The 24,346-nt window shown below is 38.7% G+C and overlaps 1 protein-coding gene across 2 annotated transcripts in view; it reads right to left on the minus strand.

The window, feature by feature from the left end:
• Nucleotides 1–24,346, minus strand: part of OXCT1 (3-oxoacid CoA-transferase 1) — a 125,694-nt gene that overhangs the window by 61,899 nt on the left and 39,449 nt on the right. For both annotated transcript variants that reach the window (XM_073343852.2, XM_073343853.2), the window contains exons 6-7: nucleotides 22,159–22,265; nucleotides 13,836–13,896 (exon numbers count right to left, since the gene is read on the minus strand). In XM_073343852.2, the coding sequence (XP_073199953.2) occupies nucleotides 13,836–13,896; nucleotides 22,159–22,265 (168 nt within the window). The remainder of the gene's footprint in view (nucleotides 1–13,835; nucleotides 13,897–22,158; nucleotides 22,266–24,346) is intronic.

Raw genomic sequence — 24,346 nt, forward strand, 5'->3', positions numbered from 1 at the left:
CACGGCAACCCCAGAATTTCTACAGGCCTCCAGCGATGCAGGTACACTATAGCTGAAGGGAACAATGGGATGTGTAGTCCTGATACTGTTGAAGTTTTCAAGGCACTAAATAAGATAACTTCACTGTAAACTGGCAACCCAATTTTAAATTTTTATACTCCTAAATAATACGGGTGCTCATTAACCAAAATCTCACTGGAGAAATAGCCTTTAACTTGCAAACAAAATTCAATGTTGTAAAAAAGAATCCTGCCCTCACTATTAATTTTCAAAATATACTAAAATCAGAAGACTTTGAGCTGTTTAGACTGTAAAATAAATAAAAAAGCTGCTAATGATTAAAATGCATCAAGTGCTTAATAAATTATTACAAATGAGAAAAAATGAGCTTTTAGCTCAGTGAAAGCAACATTTCTCCTAACTGAAATCATGGAAAAGACAAATCAAAATGAATTGAAATAGTTTTCTCACCTTTGCACAGACCATACATTAAAAAGAGACATGATTTAACCAAAGATGAGAGTTTAGGCATCATTCTACAAATACATTAGAAGCTAGAGGAAGACCAAGGACACCATATGCCTGATACTCAGGGGGTGGGATGTATTAGAAGGAGTGTTGAAAACAAGACACAAGTAGTAATTCTTCCACTCTATTCGATGCTGATTAGGCTTCAACTGGAGTATTGTGTTCAGATCTGGGCGCCACATTTCAGAAAAAAATAAAGTGTACAAACTGGAAAACATCCAGAGAAGAGCAAGAAAAATGATTAAAGGTCTAGAAAACATGATCTATGAGGGAAGACTGAAAAAAATGGGTTTGTTTAGTCTGTAAAAAGGAAGACTGAGAGGGGACATGATAACAGTTTTCAAGTACTTCAAAGGTTGTTACAAGGAGGATGGAGAAAAAATTGTTCTCCTTAACCTCTGAGGATAGGACAAGAAGCAATGGGCTTAAATTGCAGCAAGGGCAGTTTAGATTGGACATTAGGAAAAAATTTCCCATCGGTGGTTAAGCACTGGAATAAATTGTCTAGAGAGGTTATGGAATCTTGATCGCTGGAGATTTTTAAGAGCATGTTAGACAAACACCTGCCAGGGATGGCCTAGATAATACTTAGTCCTGACATGAGGTCAGGGGACTGGACTAGATGACCTCTCAAGGTCCCTTCCAGTCCTATGATTCTATGACTTCATTTCTTGACATTAATTAAACAAATGTTAAGAAACACTACAGGAAGAGGCTGAGATTTTTCACAAAACCTCAACCTCCTAGGCTGCTTTGAAAACCCTCAAAAGGAAAGCTCCAGCTGATTCAAGGAATACATCCAATTAGTGACCTGACTATGGTGAACTTATGAAATCTGACAAGGTCACAGGCAGAGAATTTATTAACTTGTAATGTTACTGATCTTAAGCCTTTCAGAAGAAAAAAATAATCAGGCATTTGCCAACTTTTACTGAAAGAGAGAGAATGCATATGAATGCTGTATGGTGATTTGTGTGTGTTAGTCACTCTTCTTCTTCATTTACATGGTGATAGATTTTAAATAACACATCTACCAGTATTTGCATTTTTCAGAAATTGAATAGCTCATACAGCTGATACATCAATCAAATGAATGGTCTTACTACATTCTTAAAAGTAATATTTTATATTTAAACAAACATTCTTCCACTGACATGCACAGTAAGAAAGAAGATAGCTGGAAATATTCTTGAAGGTGAAAGTTTGAAAGAAAATAAACAAATTGGGGTGGAGTGAGGGAGAGAAAGGCTGAAATAGTTTCTCAGGGTTCATGACTGAACTGGTGAACCTAATAGTAACCATGGAATATTACTAGCAAATATTAAGAAAATGGAAAGTTCATAATGCGTCAAAATTCTGTTTCCTGCACGTTGTCAGAGGAGGAGGAAAGCAATAACCACCCATAGGGAAAAGTGACAGGAGTCAGGTGTTGTGATAAGCTCACAGCCCAAAAGCACAGTAGCCAAAGCTGGAATTGACTTTAAAATATCTTTCTATTTAAAGAAGGAAGTTTTGTTTACTTGAATCTAATGGAGAAACTCTGCATCCCTTTTGCCTGCAGTAAATGTGAAAAATTATCTTTAGAACATGACATTCAAAAAGTCATAACAAGTAAGAACTCTAATTTTCTGATCATATGAAGTTTTTCTACTTCGTCTGTATCATAGTTCTATGGGAAATAACAGCTGAACCAAACCATGCTCCTGCTGTCTGGATTCAGTACTGCTGAGTACAGCTGCTAGAATGCCTTTTAAAAAAAAAAATGTTACAATATATATATTGTAGGTGTGACTGCTCTCTCGGTCTAAACTACTACAAGAGAAATGTAGCTCCTACAGAAATCTTTAGTTTCTTTCAGCACCTTTTGTTTTTATTGTAGTCTGAAAAGTCTAGACAAGGAGGGCAGCTACCTTCATACATCTCCCCTTTACTGACAACTTGCTGGCATGCATCTAAAGTAGATGGAAGTCAGTTGGCCCAAATCCACCTTCAGGACCCAAAGAAGAGCTCTGTGTAGCTCAAAAGTGCATCTCTCTCACCAACAGAAGTTGACCCAATAAAAGATATTACCTCCTCAACCTTGTCTCTCTAATATCCTGGGCGTGACCTGCATACTACAACTCTGCATAGGCACGTGCTAGTGCTGGACATTTAAATATGTCTCCAGCAGCAAGAATGCGAGTACAAGACAGCCCAGCCTAATCTACTTATGAAGAGCAAGTGAACAGTCTGAAAGTCACCATGTAAATGCTCAATTTGAATAACATAAAAAATGTCAAAAACTAATACAGAAAACTGTGATATGGCACAAAAAAACAAACAACCCCCTTGCCCCCCCAAACCAGCTGATATTCAAGGTATTTATTGAGGAGTCTTTTCCTCTCCTGTTTGGTCAGTCTGTCGCTATTACTATGGTTTCAGATTTTTTCCATAGCTCTCAACAATATTTAGCTAGCCACAGTATGATTCTCTCCAGAGTATGTCTCACCCCACTACAATAAATTATTACAAATCCTATAGTATCAAGAGTCTGCTACTTGTCTCAGCTACTAAGATTTTTTTCTAGACAGCCTTGTCCTAGAGGGTTATAGAAGTAAAAAATTGTCATGTAGTCTATAGCTGGTGGGTTGCTCATTACCACACCTCAGTGAATGGGAATGTCAGAGCCAAGAAGAGGGGAGAGATGTGAACCGGTTCATTTTAACAGATGTGAAAGTAGCAGGTTGAACTACTGGCCAGTAGATGTCTTTCTTCAGTTTGCAGGGGTTAGGACTGACAGAAAGTCATCAAATACAATACAAAAGGCCAAGTTTTCAGCCTATCCTAATCAGGCTTCCATTTTTTTATGTTATCAGTTTTGTTGGAGTAAATTATTGTGGGTATAATTATGTACCTGCAATTATTTTAGTATGAAGTTTAGATCACTTAGACACCTAAGTACCTGCTGTGCTTATCACTTCATTTGGATCTCTTGGTGCTCAGGACCTCTGAAAAAATCAGCCACTTTGAGAGTCTAGCGTTAGGCACCCAAGTCTGAAAAGGTCGGTTGCTGTTTCCAGATTCTATGTGTACTAAATACACCCATAAATTAAAAATGTAGATGTGTAAATTACACCTGTCAGAGACAGAGCACTTGTAACATGCCACTAAAAAACCCAACCTCTAGTCTTTGCTTTTCCTTGCTTCAATAAAATAAATTAAAGGAATGATATCCAATACCTTTAAGCAATTGCAAGCCAATACATTTAAGCTATTTAGCTTGGGTTAAAATGGGATATGGCTTGGGATTGTTCTTGGGTCAATGAATTGTTAAACAACTTCTTGTAAAGTGGGTGTGTCCCAGTGATTTAATCATAGAAAGTGAACAAAGCAACCCAATATTTGATTCTGAGAAACATATCCATGATTGAAAAGAGCACAATTTCACATTTGGAGGGTACAGATTTCTCACAGAGACCCTCAATGTGGGTTTGGGAAATATAGTGGTAGATAGCATTTATTTGAAAATAATGTACAAAAATCCATCAAATGGGGTAGAAACAGAGGAAAGTGAATGACCTCCTTCAATCTGGGAATATTACTGTGTTCCTACAGTCTCCTACAACAGCAATAAATAGTCTCACTTCAGAAAACCATGATACAAAGCCAAGATGTCCTTAATATTCTAATCCTCTATTCCTTCCTAAATCGTCATTTTCCTCACTCAGTAATTACATTTAAAAACATTTTTAGGTGAAGGTGGAGAGACAGAAAGATTAAAACCTAACTGAGATAAGTGCTCATATATTTTAAAATGCTATGCAATGTCGCATAAAATAGTTACTTGGCTGCAGCTTTTCAAATCTTAATATTCTGCCCATCTGAGATTTTGTTTTGTTTTTTTTTCATGCCCAAATGCAGTAGTCCACACTATGGACTAATGGTCTGTAAAATTTCAACCCTGAATGCCATGCCTTTCTCAACTTATACTGGGAAACTGCATCTGAAAACACAAAAGTTATCATTTATTTTGTCCCCTCATTACTTTAACAAAGCGAAGCTGATTGAAACCAAAAATAGGTTACGAAACTCTAGGAATTAGTGACCCCTGAAAGTACATGGTACATTCCTTCCTGGACCATAGTTCTTCATAATATGTGGTTTTATGATGCAGAGAGTGGTGGACTACTGCCTAATGCATCTTGCTCCCCCTGTCCTGATTGCTTGTAACTGTCATCAATTCATATGTACATGTTAGCACACATAATGAAATGGTAGATTTTAAAAATCCTTCCACTTTACAGTGTCTTCCTATAAAAACCACCAGGTCTTTTGGCTCATGCACAGCACTGGTACATTTAAAGGTAACATATACAATATAAAGTTGATTGTGTAAATGAGAGGTCAGTTCAATTCCTGAGAACAACTGAAATTAGCTTTATACATAATTAATAATTATAGACTTGTCATCATTATGCACACCATATTTTGGAGTGTGGAATTGTTTTGACCAGTGTGTATTGATCACCCAAAACTTTCCTGTGTAACTGCTTTTCAGAACCCAATTAGATCTTGGGAAGTTACACCATAGGACTCCCAGGGCTCTTTTTCTTTAGAAGACTGTGTTGACTACATCTGCACATGGATCCCAAAATTAAACGTCTGGAGCTTAATGCTCAGAAAGCTCATACTTGGTTCAGAAGGAGTCAATTTAAAGAAAAAAAAATGAAAACACACACGGAGAAACAAAACAAAAAGTTTGAACTCCATTGTCACGTTACACACAAATGAGTCTCACTGAGAGATAGCCAGAAAGGATTTGATTCACTATGAATTTAAACCATATAAAAACATTCAGTGCTCTAGCTGTGAAGTGCTAAATTGGATTCCTGTATTTAAAGGTTACCTTTAAAGAGAGACTGGTTTATTATACCAAACAACAAAACCAAACCCCCCTGACTTTCACTATCCCCCCCCTTTTTTTCCTCACCGCAAATTAGAAGCATGTTAAATAAGGTCCCTCTGAAAAATTTATGATTCTGAAGTTCAATAGTTTTAATCTGTCTATAGATTTACTTTATAAATTTGGTAATTTATAAAGTAAATCTGTCTACAGATTAAAACAATTGAACATTACATGGTAATTTAGGCTTTAGAAACATGGCACTAGGGGCCAGGAATTTTGATTCTAGAAAGTGAGACTACTCACGTGAGAATAGTTATATTTGTGCATTAGCTTTTTGCAGGATTGCATCGTAAAATAATTTTTTCCTCTCTCACTATTATCAATAAAAGCAATGCTATGCTTTGGCACGGGCAATATGATATAAATGACTTACTTCAATCAATCTGTTTCTGTCCCTCAGTGCAATATGGTTCACTGTACCTGCGACAATCGAGCTCACTGACGTAGGTAGAATATTGTTCCTAAGCAACCGGAGAAACTATGCAGGGTTTAATGATTTTTATTTAATGCATTTTTATGAGAAGAACACTACCTTTTTTTTTTGTATTCTGATGTTTGAGATGGAAATGCCGTTTGCCCTGGGAGCTATATTTAGCAATCCTGCCACAAACCAAAAAAAAAAGTACTGAGTACTTTGATCTTAGATATTCAGACAGCTAGTTTATAAACAACATTTTAAATACACCATCTATTATTATTATTATTTATATTATGGTAGTACCCAAAGGCCCGAATATGGATTGGGGCCCCATTGTGCCAGGTATTATAAAAACAAAGAAATAATATAGTTAACCCTTCAGGGCAGGGATAATCCGAATACGTAGAGAAGAAAATATTGATATCATTTTTGTGCATATAAATTCTTTGCTGCCAACTCAGTCCTGATAAAATTTACTGGTACTGTCAACTAACATTACAATTTTTATATTGCAATTAACCTTAAAGATCAAATAATAGTAATAATAGCAAGGTTTTTAAGAGTGGAAGCTTAAAATTAGGCTCCAAATCAATACGTGAGAACCTGCCCAATTTTCAGAAGTACCAAGAACCTCAAGTTCCATTGACCTCAGAAGAAGAGAAGAAAATCGTGGACTAGAAGCACTAACACAAGACTTCATATAAAAACATTAAAGGCTAGGAAAGAAAACTGAAATTGGAGAATGGGGGCCAGATCCTCTGGTGGTGTAAATTGGCAGATGTCTACTGACTTCAGTGGAACTATTCTAATTTACACCAGCTGAGAGTCTGGCACAATATTTAGAATGATAACTAAACATGAGAAGTTTCCACACTCAGTGCATTTTAACACTCTGAGGCTTCTAATTCAAACACTCTTATTATTCATATACCACAGTGTCAAGGAGCATCAGTCATGGGCCAGAACCCCACTGTGGAAGATGCTGTAAAAACACAGAACAAAAAGACTGTTCCTGCCTCAAGGACCTTACAATCTAAGTATAAAACAAGAGACAACAGATGCAGAAAGACAAGGGAGGAAACAAGGAGACAGTATCAGTCAGCATGATAGACTATGGTCTCAGCACAGCACCAGCCCAGCCACTGTAGGCATCATGGCAAACTTGGAGAGTTCAGAGAAGGAATCTGAAATCAGATAATGAGATAGCTTTGCAGATGTTTACAGGGAGTTCCTCCAAAGCAGGAGGGCCAGCACAGGGGAAAGCACAAAGAGATAGTTTGAAAATTTAATACATGGAGGATGGAGGCTGATATTGTAAATCATTCAAAGGCAGAAACTGACATCTCAATAGCAAATGAGAGAGGTGATAGGTAGGGTGAACATAGGTAGGGTGGAGATAGGCTGCAAAAAGGTCTTGAAAGTGAAGACAGCGTCTTATGTTTGATATTATAGAGAAGAGAAAGCCAGAGGAGGGATTCAAAGATGTGGTCAAAGCTACAGGCTGGGTGTGTTAACTTTGCAGCAGCATTCTCAATGCATATGAGCAAGGCAAGATTGCATTTGTCGAGGCCAGAAAACAGAATGTTGCAGTAACTGAGACATGAGAAAAGAGTTTGGACAAGACAGTTTTGGCTGTGTGGATGGATAGGAAAGACCATATTGCCACAAAGTCCTAAAAAGTACACCTTAGACCCCTAGCTCAATTAAACTCACAGGACAAACCGCAGTCTTCCTTCTCATAATACATATGGCATAGTTATTATAATCAATCAGCCCACAACTCTTGATATACAAGTGTATATTACAGAAATGGGTGAAGATGTTTTGTTTAATACCAAACTCACAAGTGAAAATCTCCAAGGCGAAGTCCATGTAGATTGCTGAGTTTCAACTGATACTGCATCAAAAGCATGAATGTCACATTATTATAACAAAAAGAAAAGGAGTACTCCTTTTCCTTTTGCGAATACAGACTAACACGCTGTTACTCTGAAACCTGACATTATTATAACAAAAGACGTTATCAACCAAGAAGTTTCATTAAAAATTTCCTGGTTTTCCATTGCAATTTCCAAAATTATCTCACCATCTCTAGGTTTGACAAGCCACAAATTGGCTAAGTTTCACTCCCAAACTTTGTGAACACATTAAGGACTGAATTCTGTTTCCAATAAACCTTGTGAGGATTTAGCTTTTGCAACAATGCGAGCTTCAGATGGCTTAGGGCTTGATTGGGAACATTCACAGTTTTGACAGCTGACTACTTCCACTCCACTTGAGCTGATATTCTCAGGACAGCAGGGACAAATTGCTGCAGAAGAGTAGGAATTCTTGCATAGAAGCATTTTACCTTGAATGCATGCTGCTGAATGCAATCAACTAACATTGGTTTTAAGAAGTCAAACACACTGTGGGGAAAGTGCTTTTAACTATGCACACAACTCTACTCCTCCACTTGCTGCCAGGGTGAACCTTTGAAAAGTTGACCCTCACAGGTGTATGAAGATGAAAAAAAGGAAAAAGCTCAGACAAGTCAGAGGTCTTGGTTTCAAAACATCCTTCAGGTAAAGACAAGTTGTGTTTGTGAATACAGCCATTTTATTGATCTGCAAAGGACAAATAGAACAAATATTTCCAGGTACATGAGTGGGTGACAGGAACCCAGACTTTTTCCTGTTGGAAACTACCTTGAATATCAGGATCCAGCTCTCTCAGCTGGAGTCCAACTACAAGAGTCAGGCCTTCAGTTCAAGAGCTCTTTTCTCACTGCCAGCCTTCCTTCACTTGGCACAATCTTCCCCTTGACCCACTTCTATGGCACTGCAAGAGAGTTAGTTCTAAGATGAGCTCTCTCCCACAAAAATGCTCCATGCCTAACCTCATTTTGATTTCTCTTTCCCATTTGCTGTCTGGTAACACAACAGCCAAGGGCTTCCATCTAACAGTCCTCTGATTGCTCCACAACCTACCTTCACGAAGTAAATTTATATTCCTATAGTTGAGGGGAAAAGCTAGAATGTCAAACCCTTGCTACTCCACTCCCTTTCAACAATACGGCAAGTTCCTATCACAGAGGCATATGAAGAAGGGAAAATAAGGACAGGCCCTATGAGAGATGGAAGGAGGTGAGTCAGACACTGTAAGAATAGGAAAAATAATAGTTATAGCAAAAAAGTCTTCCTCAAAATTTGGTACTGCCCATAACTTTATAACCAACACTAACATGAGTCCCCAGAGTTTAGCGGTGGGATTCCATCCAAGACAGTTTGGGGAATATATCTATATTAACAATATGATTGTGACTTATATCATCCATTTGTAGTAGGGACTTGGCACACAGCGAACAGACTCTGTTTGGGAAATTGAAACACGGGCATCAACAACTGAATAGCTCTACACTGATAAAACAATGAGGTTGCTACTGATTAACCGTTGTCTTTTAACGACTCTTTGCACAGCAAAACCCAGAGGGGTGTTGGATCATGGGGAAATACCCAGAAGGACAGACAGAGGAAAGTGTATCAGCCTGTTTTTTAAAAAGAGATATGCCCTCTGAGCAGGGGGAACCATTTCATAGCCAGAAACAGAGAGAGATAGCTGGAGGAGTGGGGGAAAGACTCTCAGGAGTGGTGAGGATTCGGAGGCAGGGGAGGAGAATTGTGTTCAGGTTTTTGTTGTTTTGGCTAGATTCGTCACTCTCTTATGCTGTTTAAGAGTAAACTATGTTTAAAAAGTTCCTGCACAAAACCTGTGTTTCTTACTTTACCTGCCACAAGTCGCCAGAGAGTTCAACTCTAAACCAGACTGTCCAAAGAAGGGGAGACTCTGACAGAGTGTACATAAGCAACTAGGAAGGCTTGAGCTGTCTCAGCACTGGTCTTGGGAGCCTAGGGTAGTTGGACTGTGGAGTCCCCTATCCAAAGGAAGGGTTTCAGAATGGAAGTCTGCATCTGGGAGTGTGCCCTGGAGACCTAGAGGCAGAAACAGTGCCTGGACTCTACCCAGACCCAGCGGAATCCAAAGGTTGGGTCCTATTAGAACAGCCTGGTGATGATCTGTTAGAGGGACTTGACCTGGACGTAACATCATCATTTGCCTTTTAGATACCCACTACACTATGCTACTATCTAGATTTATAAAACAGGGGAAATGGTCCTGACCTCCCTCATAAAGTTCTTTGAGATCTACTGATGAAACGTGCTATCAGGTCTTGGTATTATTTTGCATGCACGCACACACAGTTACAGAAGGATGAATGGCAACTCCAGACTTAAGGTTGCACAGTATTGTGAACTGCACTTAACGAAGGACTAAAACCCAGTTTCACACATTAAAAATTAAATTTAGTCTCCAAACTTGGCACAGTAACTCTTCATTTTTTAGTAAAATATTTCCTAACTCTTGCAGAGGAGACATTTTTAAATGTTCCCTTTCTCAGAATTAGTGAGGTTTTCTGAGTGGGGAATAGATCCACACACAGAGCTATGTATGTAATTACATTGTTAGAGTGAGTATTTACATGTGAACATAATGAGAAGAAAATGTTAAATACAGAATGTAATGCTTTAGGTGAAAGTATAGCATAGAAACAAATTGAAAGGGAACAGAATAAGCTTTAACCCCTCTGGCATTTTAGTTTCGGGGGGGCGACCAAACCACAAGGAACTGATATTGCCAAAACTTTGATCATTTAATGATTTTCTCTGCTATAGCTTAATGTTCATATGATCTATATAAATTATGTAGTTTAGTTAATACCTTTTTATGACCTTCAATACTGGTCATGTGAAAGTTGAATTAGAAATGATGCAGTCTAACTTTCTGTGCAGGACTGATGCAGATGTGCCTAAGCAAAGATCCCCATAATCACACATGGTATCAGGTTTTATCCACGGATACAGTTTTACACCAAACTGTTCAAAAGAAATTTGTTCAAGCCAGTAAATACCTTGTGTATTTCCTTAGCAGGAACTTAGAGTTAAGACATTTCTGATCCAGTAAAGAAACTGAAATGAAAGGATTGAAGTTGGCCAGAGGATATTCTTGGCAAAAAACAATGCTGAAGGACAATACCTGAAAATTTGCTGCCAGGGCTCTGAAGTCAATAGCTCTAAGTTGAGTGTGTTGTTACCAGTTTATATCAGCGATAATCTTAGTCCTCCTTCTCCAAAATCCTCTCACAGTTTAATTATTTACAGCTCTTCAGCATTAAACAATACCTATGCGTTTTTTCCCCTACACTGCTGCCAAATTCTCTCTTGGCTGAATTTAAAAAAATAATTAAGGGTTTGTTCCTACTCTAGTTGAAGTCAATGTCAAAACTCCCACTACCTTCAACTTGATGGCAGAAGAACCTACATATTAAGGAATAAATTCTGCTTTCACATATTCATGTGCAATGCTCTCTGAAGTCTTCAAAACTCAGCGGGAAATCTTGCAAAAACAGGTTCTCATATGCACTGACTGATTGATTCCTCACACATTTCCTCCTTTTGGCCAGGGTGGAAATACCCTGAGAAGAGCATTTCCAGTAGTAGGATAGTATCATGCTCCTAGGAAGTGCAAAGGAATAGGACACCCAACCCTAATCATACCTCAATAAAATGAGAGTTTGTCTTAAAAGTGGATAAAAGTCAAACATATAAATATAAATACAGAGGGAAAGAAGTTAAAATTATCTACCGCACCATATACAAAGAACTGTATAAACTTATACAAATGTATAGTTTGTATTAATGAAAAAAATTCCAGTGACTCAAAAAAGAATCTATAAATACACAGAGATGTACAACTGATTTCTGTCACAGTCACTTGCATCACTCTTTGGTGGTTATGAGTCAGATGACCCACTTCTGGCATCCCATGTCTGAATGCACAGAGGAGACAAAGTATCTAATTGTTCTGACTTTGGTTATGACAGTGGAGTCTTTCCCACCCTCCCATTTATTCTTCTGTAAAATAGCTGAAAAATAATGCAGATGTGCCATCTTGCATAGAGCACTGTCAGCAGTTGATGGCAGTGCAAGTGTTGAAGGACCCCAAGGCAGCTATAGTTTATGACAGATCTAACAGCTAGTCTTAAATGGAATTACAGCAGTGAGAAATTCATATGGTAACTGTTTGTTGAGAAGAAAATTCTGCCCCTTCATCTGTGGGTAGAGAAGTTCTCCTGGCAGCAGAAAGAGGGGATGCAATGTGGGAATAGAAGAAAAGTCTCTCTGTTCCATAGCCTCTCCCTAAATGCCAGTACATACCAGGCAGGGACAGAGTAGGCTAGAAGGGACTGAAGAATTCATTGCTACATCCAGCTTCAATTTTAAATTGAAAAACTTTGTAAGTTTTTGTTGAAAACAAATTTTGTTCTCTGATGTTCATAAACCCGTTCACTGTGAGTACTCAATAATCAAGCAGTATGACTGGCAAGTGACCAAATATTGTTTGCTTTGATTGAATTGTGTGACCTTTATCCACTATTTCTGCACAAAACAAAAAAGTTTCAGTTCCGGTTCCAAAATTTACTTTCCAGAAATGTTCAGACAGATAAAAATCTTGCAAAAATCCAAAGGGGTGCAAATACAGTGTGCCACGATGCAGCCCTGTATTCACACCCTCCACACGATCACAATAATCTTTGTACAAAGTATGCCTTGTGAGATATCATTTGAAAACTCATAACTTCCTGATCAGTAATATCATGGTAAAATGTGTATAGCAGCATTATGCGTGAAGTTTTCAAGTTTTATGATGTTAAAAGTGCATGTTCAAAACTCACGTACCACCAACTTGGTGAAACAGACCAATCTTGAACAAAGATGTGTCTGTTTGCCTTAATTAACACTGGAATTCCACTGTAAATTAACAAGCAGGACAGAAAGAAATGTATCACAAAAGTAATCTCTTCACTTATTATGTCAGTTAGGGATTAATTTGAATTATGACAATACTTTATAGCAGACTAGTAAACAGACTGCATTTTAGTTTGTAAAAATAATGAAATCTTAGTCACATAGAGCACATAGAGTTCCTTCTGAAGTCAATGTGACTCCACACAAGTGGTTCCAAAATGTAAGATCAGGGACAAAAAGCAAGGTTATATTAGCCATTGCCCACTTGTTTTACATGCATAGATTTACAGATTGCAAGGTTAGAAGGTTCCATTGTGATCATCTAGTTTCACCTCCTATACAACACAGGCTACAGAACTTCCCAAAAATAATTCCTAGAGTATTTCTTTTAGAAAAACGTCCAAGTTTGATTTTAAAATGGTCAGTGATGGCAAATTCACCATGACTCTTGGTAAATTGTTCCAATGGTTACTTACTTGCACCATAAAAAAATCTATGCCGCATTTCCAGTCTAAATTTATCTAGCTCCAACTTCCAGCCATTGGATTGCATTATGCCTTTCATTGCTAGTTTGAAGAGCTCATTATCAAATATTTGTTCCCCATGTAGATATTTACTGACTGTTATCAAGTCTCCCCTTAACCTTCTGTTTGTTAAGCTAAATCGATAGACTGAAAGAGCTCAATCACATGTTTGCCAATCCTTCAATCATTCTCATGGGTCTTCTCTGAACTCTCTCCAATTTATCCACATCCTTCTCAAATTGTGGACACCAGAACTGGACATAGTATTCCAGCAGTGGTGGCAAGCTTGAACCTGCAATGGATCTTGGTCTGCAGGTTATGTACATATATTATAGAGTGATCAGAAAACTTTTCCCAGCAGTGAAGGCAGAAATGCATAAGGCACATCTCAAAGCTTACCTAACAAAACAGAAGTTACACTGCAACAGTGAATCTTTTTTTGACCCATTGTTTTGTAAATTACTGTATACAATCAAGTGACACATTTCTTAGTTTAGCTTTAGAATTACCTGACAATACAATGATTTTACTCTGGAATAAGCAACACTTACACAGAAAACATTGCTTATGCTTACCTCTATCACAGTTGTTTTGGCAGCTTTGCACATAGGTTGGTTGAAGTTTCTTGCAGTTTTCCTATCACAGGAAAAGAAGGAGAAAAGAGAAAATAATTAACAGTAAGAGTAAAATTATATCCATTTCAGAATTAGGCTATTACAACATGTTCCTGCAAAATAAAGGTTACACTATTTTCTTTCAGATAGCTGTGGATACAATTGCTAATAGAAAAAGGGAGAAAAGAAACCCATAACAGCATTTTATAAAAGACATATGAAAATGTTACATTTTGATAAATCACATGTTCTTTACAGCTTTCCCTGACTTTTAATAGCCACATTAGTTTTTGCAATTAAATATTCAACTGATAAACTCACTTATTTAATTGTTCAGAGCTAACACTGTATGCTCTGTGCCATATTCCCCCTGGTTGCAGTAATGCCTGTTGGACGAAATTCACTCCTGTGCAGAGGACCAGCAGGCAGCCTATAAACCACTACTGTCCCAAGCATGACTTCAAAATATCACTTACATGGCACATGGGAATTGCGCTAGCCCAATTCCACAGGAGTAAATTTCATCCAGTTATTTTAACTAACATCTCTGCCATGCCAATCCTGGGACTCTCTCAAACCAAGCCTGCCAGCTGGGACAAATTTCCCTGGGTATTATTTTTGTAATGTGGAAAAATGGCATCTAGGGAGTAAGACAAACAAATCAAACACTTTCCCTTATGACCTAGCCAGAACTCAAACCCAGATCTTACCAGAAACAAAGAAAAGTCTATTGAGCCACCTCCACACCTACATCTGAGATGCTACTTTTTCAGAAAACTACACTTCCTTTTTAGAATTTTGGGCCACAATATTAAGTACATGCTATTTTCCAATGCAGCTAGTCAACAAAATTCTGCAGAAACTTTTTTCCATCAAAATCAAAGTGTTTCAGTGAACATTTCATCAGGAAAATTTCTCAGGTCCAGTATGGAATTTCTGGCCAAAATCAGAGACAGAAAGAGTCAGTCAGTCTCCTTCTCTTTGGCCCAATATACGTGTCAGACCCAGGTTCAAGTCCCTACTCTGTCCAGTTTAGAGCAGGGACTTGACCTTAGTGTTTCACATCCTAGCTGACAGCCCTAAATACCAAGCTATTGGCTACTCTGGAGTGGGTCTGGGTCTCTGTCTGTCTGTCTGTCTCTCTCATGTTTTTGGTGAAAATTTTTGAAAGTTCTTGTTTTTGTTCCACATTGAAATGAAAACAAATTTTGAAACCTTGCAATGTCTGGCAGAAATGGAGTTGTTTTCTGGCCAGACCTACTTTCTAAGTCTTTACTCCTTGTCTCTTCATCCTATTGTTTCATGCACATCACTTGCTTTTACCATGCTGAACTTTGGGCTTCCACTGCCCCCTCCTGGTTTTTTATGTTGTAGCCAATGCCTAGACGTAGCATGCACTACACAGTTTCTTTCTGGATTCTAGTGTAGTACAAAGATGGAGTGAAAACAACTTAACAGTCCAAGGCCAAATACAGAGATGGAAATTGTTTTATTAACATTAACCAGCAACTATAAAATCTCTGGAAGAGACTAAGGGAGGAAAAAAAGATATTTCATCTCATAGCATCTGACACACTGGGGCTGTTTCTGGCCAAAAGATCATAAGAGGAGAGGAACCATCGAAAACAGAAATTAGGTGTATATTCCTGTCTCAGTACATAAATAGAACATTCATTAATAGTCAGTGAGAGTGAAATATACCCTTAAAATAAGACAGGTAGAATAGAAAATCAACCAAGGAAAAATAAGGAGAACTTAAAAAATATGGAATGGGAATTGATATCTAGAGAAAAAGAAGAGAGTTAAAAGTGAATGTTTCTTCCCAATCACCTATTATTATGGACCTTGGTGTCATATGTCAGAAGTTCAATCATTAAGAAACGTATAGACACCTGGATTCAAAAATCAGACTGTTACAAATAAAATCTCTAATCTACGGGGGAAAAGAAAAAGGTAGAAATATTTTTAAAGAGTTTGCAAACACTGGAGAAGATAAAATTCCAATTGCAAACTGAAGTTATGTCTTCATTTACAGCAGTGTGTAGAGTACAGACACTGCATGCCCAGCTAGCAGCTAGCCCAAATAGCAACATAGGCAGTGAGGCATAGTTCAGGTGAATAGAGTGAGTCACATTCCTGAACCCTCGGGTAAACACCCTACATTGCTCTCTACATGCCCATGCAGTGTCTCCCATGTCTACACTGCTCTCCAGCTGCTGGAGCCTTTCCCTTGTGTCTCCCCAATGCCAGAGCTTTTCTCCAACGCAGTGAAATCTATACACCGAAACGAGTGTGGATGCAACAGTTGTAACTAATGTACTCTACACACCGCTGTAAGAGTAGACAAGGCTTAAAGAAGTTGCCAAACTCATTTATATCTTTTACTGGACCAACTTCTGTTGGTGAGAGAGACAAGCTCTAATCAAAAGACGCTGATCAAATCAAAGATACTTCCTCGCCCACCTTGTCTCTGTAATATACTACAACATTGCATACAATCTCATTTATGTAAATTTTTACACCTGTGAAACTACTGATTTCAATGGCATTACTCCAGATTTATAGAAACATGAAATCAGCACTAGACCAAAAGTCATCTTTCAAAAGGTTCTCTCATTGATCTATTGAAAAACTGAGGTTTTACAATAACTTTCCAAGGCAAAATACCATTGAGATCCTTGGGTTTCCAAGGATTTTCTAGAGCTGTAGTTGATTCCCCATTAATTTTATTTAATATTTCCAGATTCTGAACAGCATTCCAGTATCAATGCTTCTATCTGGTTCTAACCATTTGTATAGCACTCTGAAAGTAAACTTTGAATCTCCTTGTGATTGGGAGAGATTGATGCCAATAGTTTGGAGACAAAAGAAAATGTTTGTGATGACAGTAAACTAACCCATATTTTCCTAGATATACGAAGACCTACCCATCTTAGAAGGATAAAATTTATGTTGCAAGAAGAATTCCTTTTATTAGGCTTGCTATTTCAGTCTTTGCCAAACTTTACCCTGTTAATTATGCTAAAAATAATCATGTCTGATAATGGTGAAGTGGTAACATTTTTAAATAGTGAAATTAAGGGAAAAACTCAAAATTTGATTTCACCAGAATTTGAATGCTTTTTTGTTTTCAAAATTCTGATCTGGAAAGTAATATTTTTACATAATAACCTTACATCAATAGGAGTCTGATAACATAGGCATTCTTTTTGATTATTTGGTCTAATTTCATTAGAATCTGACTAATGTAAACAGATCAATTTTCTATTAATCTTCTGTATTAAAGCTTTATTGTAAACAAACCTTGTACAGCAACACACAACAAATGCATCTCAAGTATTAAAAGTATTATTGTCCAGGTGGTCCGACTGAAGTCAATGGGAGTTTTGATATTAATTTAAAATAGGAGCAAAGTTTCCAGGCAAACAAAAAACAAGTAATATTAAGCACAGACATGGACAGACAATAAGGAAAAGCATCTTAGTTTTAATATCCAGTTATCACATTTAGCAATTAAAATGTTTCGGGCTAAAATGTACATTACATTTTGGGAGTTTTGTCACAAAACATAAGAAGTTAAAGAGAAATTTGAAAATGGTATCTGTGATGTAAAAACGAGATGCAAGTCAAAGGTTTCGCTCCAAGAAATCAAAAGTTTTCCAATATCACTGTGGAAAAAAATACATTCATATAAATAGATGCTGTGTGCTAAAAGCTAACAAAGTCAGGTGTTGCCTATGGGCTTGAACTCTCAACCTCATATCCCCAGCTAGTATGTAGCTTGTAAATTCAGTTACTGCACTTGCATACGCATGCACAGTGTCCGATTTTTACTAAGTGTGGGGAAATACGCATATACCTACAGGAGTGCACGAGTGAGCTTTAAAAAGTGAATTGATAACATGATCTTCTCTTTCAGACAACAGTTTCTGTAGTACTTGTTCATTTGCATATCTATAGTGGGAGACTCACTGATGATACCAATTTGAAAGTTATGGATTGGATTGGCAGAATTCGATTTTATATATAATTGTGTCAGATAACATCAATGTTTATTTTATACTTTTTTATTTTTATCAATTTAAATTTTCACAGTTGCAGGACATTATGGAGAGGGCAGACAATTATTTAACGATAGAAGATACTGAGTTAAAGTTAAAGCTTGATAACTGTTAAAACACAAATTGTCAGCATCATGTGCCAAAATAGACAAAGTCAATATCCTTAAATCAAACTCTAAAATAAGTTCTCAAGAAGAATTTTTCTTATTTTACTTATTTGTAAATTTCAGTTATCATTAGAAATATTTTTTTTTCAGTTTGTGGGAGTGTGTATGGTGAAATCCATGCTTCCCAACAAAAATGTAATCTTTCCAACTCTAGTTATAAGCTCCTTGTGAGTGGCATATTACAATAACTGATCTCTGAAAATGCAGAAGGACCTTAAGGTAGCATTCTCTAGACGCTTACTGTTATAGGCACAGACCAAAACAATAAATTGTTTGTTACCTTTTTGAACTGCCAACTTCCTTAAACATATCAAAGATACAAAGCTTCACAAAGGATGTTGGTAGTGGAAGTATCTTCCTCTCATATCCTTGTTTACTGCCCATATATCTAAAGCAAACGTTTTAAAATGTCCAGGGTAGAACATAGCTGTTAAAGCCATCTAGATAACAAGCAGACTCAACAGGCGAACACATGCCAGCCAGATCAGTAAGTCCACTCTCCTGGTTTTGGAATCTAAGCTAGCCTCAGGGCATATCAAGAGCAATTATCATGAAAGCAAAAGGTAGCTGAAACCAGTTGCTTGTAGCCTATAATGGCCCTAAACAACTTACATCCAATCTGGACACAACGGTGTTCAAAGTCATGCCATAGGCTAAATTCACAAGTAACAGAGCTCCCTGAAAAATGGGTCCTTGTGCTGGTGCAAAGCATTGCAGCTCCATGTACAGGGGTAGGACTGGCAAGAGCCAGAACAGCAACAAAACTGAGTGGTACTAGTCGAACAGGAAGCTGGTACTGGTCGAACAGGAAGCATGACCAGAGCACCTGGCACATCCACTCATATAGCAGCTCTCTAAGGAAGCTCCAACCAGCAGTGTTCCTGGGATGCACTGGTGAGAACTGAGTTGTCCTTGCTATCCAGAGGGCACATCTACCCCAAACCAATGAAATGAAATTCTCCTGTGAGCAACTTGTCGTAGCTGGCACAGGAAAGAGTAATTTATACTCCCCTGGCTGAATCAGATCCAAAGCTTGGATTAGTTGGTCCTCTTTAAGGCATTAAAACATTTTGGTCGTTATCTTGATTATGTTGCACTGTAATTGACATCGATATCTATTAGGGAGACTAGGCTTGCTAGGCAAAGGCTGTCTAGAAGTGAGTCTGCTCAGTATAAACATGTTTGGAGACAATGCAGCTACTGTTTGCTGTATTGAACAAAAATGCTACAGGCTACAAAACAAGACCTTTTGCAGCAATCCCGTCTCAATCCTTCTTCCTGAAAGACATGATGCAGTTCAGCCACACATTGTTGGGCTAAATGCAGGAGTCAGTTGGTAAAATATTACAGCCTATATTCAGGAAGTCAGATTAGAAGATCACACTAGTCCTTTCTGGCCTTAAAATCTATTAAATATACCTTAATCCATCTTTTAGAGTGCAACAGAAGAACACTTTCACTTCTGCCCTTAGCCTGAAGGTGAGTGACAGCCTGGCTGGGTTAGATCTCATTCCTACTGCGGTGGAAAGGAGGCAAAGGCATAGGGGATCCACTGTCAAAATGTGGCAAAACCCAACAAGCAAACAGCTCCTGTAGCCAGTGAGTCACAGTCAATTCCAGGAATTGTTCAGTTCATTTAGAGTGGAGGTCATAAATCTCAAGGCAATAATGTGTTTGGAACAGACCCTATTGGTACTGAAAACCTGTCAGAATGGAGTATCAGGCCACACAGTAGGTAAAATAGGTTTACTATAGTCTATTGCAATTTCCCTTCTGAAGTGTTCCTCACACGCAACAGGGTAAAAATCAGAGTGTCTGTAGTAAGACTGCTCTCTACTCTCAGGCTGAGGGGTACCATTAGTTTACAATTAGATTACTTGATCTGGCAATCTGCTAGCTGGACATTTGCAGAAAGGAGCAAAGAAGATCAAATCTTGGCTGTAGGTATCCCAGGCCTGATACCGTTTCCTAAACCAGAGATGTTTCCTCCTCTCCTCAGTAGCTGCCGAATAGGAAAGCAGAGCTTTCAGACCTCCTCTCCAAGTGAAGTATTCCTCATATCAACTGTGCTTCAGGAATGTAGGAGGTATAGAAGTTAGGTGCAGGAGGGAAAAAGGAACATACAATGGAAAGTGAGTAGCAAGAGAGAGACCAGTACGATGCTGCAGAATGTGGAAAAGAAGGGAGAATGGGACAGGTATGTGATTGTGGAGAAAGAGGGGAAATGTGGGGGGCAAGCAAATGCTAGGGGGAAGATATGGGATGGGGGGCTGTGTGGAGCATGGAGGGACAGGTAGAAGAGATAGAATGACAGCTCCCAATGCCCACACCCCAGGGGACAGGAGAAGGCAAGTGAACAGCCAACAGGGTGGCCTACATCTCTTTGTGTGTACACATTTAAAGTTCAATGCTCAACCAGAAACAAGCTCTCATTTGGAAGTGGGGGAAGAAGGGAAGCTTCCTCCTAGAACAGGGGTGGGCAAACTTTTTGGCCAGAGGGCCACATTGGGTTTCCAAAATTGTATGGAGGGCCAGATAGGGGAGGCTGTGTCTCCTCAAACAGCCAGGCATGGCCTGGCCTGGCCCCCGCCTCCTATCCAACCTCCCCGCTTCTCGCCCCCTGACAGCTCCCCCAGGGCTCCTGCCCCATCCACCACCCCCTGCTCCCTGTCCCCCGACCACCCTGGACACCACACCTCTGACTGCCCCCTGCCGCCCCATCCAACCCCCCCTCCCCATTCCTGACTGCCCCCCTGGGATGTCTGCCCCATCCAACCCCGCTGTTTCCCGCCCTCTGACCACCCCGACCCCTATCCACATCCCTGACCACCAACCCCAAACTTCCCTGCCCTCTATCCAACACCCCCCGCCCCCCACCGTCCCCTTACCATGCTGCCTGGAGCACTGGTGGCTGGTGGCTCTACAGCCGCGCCGTCCAGAGCACTGGGTCAGGCTGCAGCTCTGCAACTGTGCTGCCTGGTGGCGTGGCACGCTGAGGCTGCAGGGGAGGGGGAACAGCAGAGGAGGGGCTGAGGACTAGCCTCCCGGGCCAGGAGCTCAGGGGCCGGGCAGGAGGGTCCTTTGGGCTGGATGTGGCCCACAGGCCGTAGTTTGCCCACCTCTGTCCTAGAGGCTCAAAAATCATAAGGCAGGCAAAAAACAATGCCATTGATTTAAATACCATGATTTTTAAGACAGACGAACAACTGCATGTTTCCTTTGGGAATCTGACTTATGGTTTGTCAACACTTGGGGCTTTTTGCACTCCTTATTTCCTCTAATATTCAAAAGGGCTGGATTACTTGACTTAGCAGTTTACTGTAAGAGTGCACTCAGCTACCACAACACTTACCTCTTCTTCTGTTAGCAGCCAAAAAACAAACAAACAAAAAACTGTGTTAAACATAAGCAAATCTCTCCTGTTTAAATGGAAGAGAAACCACAGGAGCAATACAGCTGCCTAGTCATACCTTGGTCTCAGACTGCGGCTAAAGTTGTGTTGCACAGTTCTTTAAGGGGACTTGGACATAACTCACCACCATACAGACGGGTGAGTTTTTCCATCACAAAGGATGATATATAATGGCATAAAGTGTCTGATCCTTCACCAGTGAAGTCAATAGGAGTTGAACCATGGACTTCAACAGGTCATAATTAAGCTTATTGGTTGGATTGCAGACTAAATGCAGCTGGCTCTTGTTGACACCTGTGACCCTACCCAATATACTGTCCTTAAAAAAAATTGAACTTTATTCAAAAGTTTCAGTCGGTACAGAAAGCGGATAAGTTTTCCAAGAAATATTAGTGGCTTTTATCAGCCATGCCTCATTTTTATCACTTTTTTGAATTTCACAGCTGTTCTCTTATTCTTGAAAGCCATTAATATATGCAATTATTTTTTTTGACCTTTTATAGGATTATAATTTGACAGTAGAGCAACGCAAAATGAATAAAAGTGAAGTCAGTAAGATCTCAAACAGGAGACAGGATTCCATTTCCCTTTCATATTGTTCCAAACTATTAAAGGATTTTCCTCCACTGGCAAACGGGCAATACCTGAAGATAACGTTTCCTGCACGATCAGCCTTCCACGCCTTCACGAGCGCATAATCACCTGTAATTGACTTCTCCATAATATAGTGACGACCATCAAACTCCCTCACCTGTAGGGAACAATAGTGCACTGCTGAGATGCAGGCATCATCAAACAGACTTATATAAAACTTATTTTATGTGATTTATTTTACAGACAATTCAATTTAAACCTTCTTTTGTGTCTATGTGTAGTTATGTCTTATAGCTCAAGTGGGTAATAACAGAGGTGCACAGAGAGGCAATAACTTGATTTTATAGTTGCTATAGCTTCCTTGTTTAGAGAAACATTATGCTGGAATTCAGTCCCTGTTCCCACTGCACCACCTACTGGTATTCAGTATGCATTATGCTGGACTTCCAGCAGCTCGCACAGAGTAACAGTGCCTTAGTGCTGCAACTGTGATATTTACAGAGTTCGTATTCACACTGTGTGAAATTCATCCAGATGCAGAGGACCCACCCGAAGTCTATGTGCCTTTTAAGTCCAATTTTGAGGGTTTAAGTGATACACAGCCCGCATGCAGACACTTGGTACAGGGGTGAATTTTACCCATTGTTCTCAGAAATTATCTTCTTTTGGTGCTGTGTAATTTGAAAATGTAACTCATAAATGGACCAAGAACTAACAATTTTAATAGCTCCATGAAATTAGATGCAACTTGTAGTTAGCTACAAAATGAGTTTCTATACTTAAGCTAATAATTCTCCTGAATTATGACCTAACAGTGCTCTCAAAACTTGTGCTAAATGAAGCAAAGCAAAACATGGGAGGTTCATTAAGGCAGAAACTGAAGTCTGGCTATGGCCTTTCAGTAAAATTATCTCTATATTTTATAAAACACAACTCTGTTCTCTTCATGATTGTTTATTGATGCTCAAAGCAAAACTGTTGTATAGGGATCAGGAAACTAGACAGAACAGGGTGTCAGTGTAAATCAGGTTAGTCACCAGAGGACAGCTAGTATGGGTAAGTCATCCATCAGCATGTTTGTTTTTTTAAATTATTCATTACTGAGACCCAACAGCAAAGGTCATGGGCCTTAGAAGAGGGACCTGGATTATCCATGCTGATCTGTGTTAGAGTGTATAGATGAAGAAAATTCAATGATCAAAATTTTTAACAGTTTCTTGCGCATTACCATCAAAGTCAAACCAAACCAAACTGAAATAAATGAGCAAGCCTAGCTCCATGTAGTCTTAAATTATAAACGCACTATATAAGAGCCAGGTACTATTATTATTAAATGCAATTTACACCTAAATCTTGCACTAAAAAAAAGAAAAAAGAGTTGTGCTCCCTAACAGTTAGAGAAAAGAATCAAGGAGACCAATATGATCCTGGATTCTAATCCTACTTCATGGACTGAATGACCACTGGAGACCATAAATCTACATGAGGGAGAGAAATGTAAGCTAGTTGACACTGATGCTCCCTTACCATTCTCTATTCCAGGTCAATGATTCCTGAATGGCTACATAACCTGAACAAAGGGGGATGGTAACCAATTTTCTACCTACAAACTTAATATTGGTTTAGGATTGAATCCTTGTGCAGCGTGTTACATAGCTACTGACAGTACAACAACAGGCAAGTGAACAGACTTCCTCTGACCTCAATTATTTAAGTTTTAAAAAAAATCTCCCTCCGAGTCCTGGGTTAATAGACTGGATTGCTTTTAAGTTTTTAAAAACACAAAAAATAACATTTTTGTCTGTATTTAATTACACTGGCTCTCAGCGACACCAATCAGATCAAAGAAGTCCATATTCAATTTTAACTAAAACTTCACAGACATGAATAAATTTCAAGTGAATGTCTTTTATACCTTTGCTGTCACTTAGTCAAAATACATACATCTAGTTCATTTAATTTATAAGGAAAGAATAATCCCTCCAGCCTCCTAAACAATTTTATACTCTTTCTGAACACTAATATTTTCATTAGTTCTTAACCTGAAGCTTCTGTAATAGGTCTGATTTGCTGTGACAGTAAAACACCTAATCATAATCTAATTGAAAAAAAATGTTGATTCAGAAACAGCTCAAACAGACACTGTAATTACTGTAATGTTAACAGGAGAAATACCCTAGTTAGAAACAAAACAATTAATTTTATTAAATATGTCAAAAGCAACTTTGGTGTATTTTA

The sequence above is a fragment of the Lepidochelys kempii genome, chromosome 5, assembly GCF_965140285.1.
Source record: "Lepidochelys kempii isolate rLepKem1 chromosome 5, rLepKem1.hap1, whole genome shotgun sequence".
In the NCBI taxonomy this organism is placed as follows: domain Eukaryota; kingdom Metazoa; phylum Chordata; order Testudines; family Cheloniidae; genus Lepidochelys; species Lepidochelys kempii.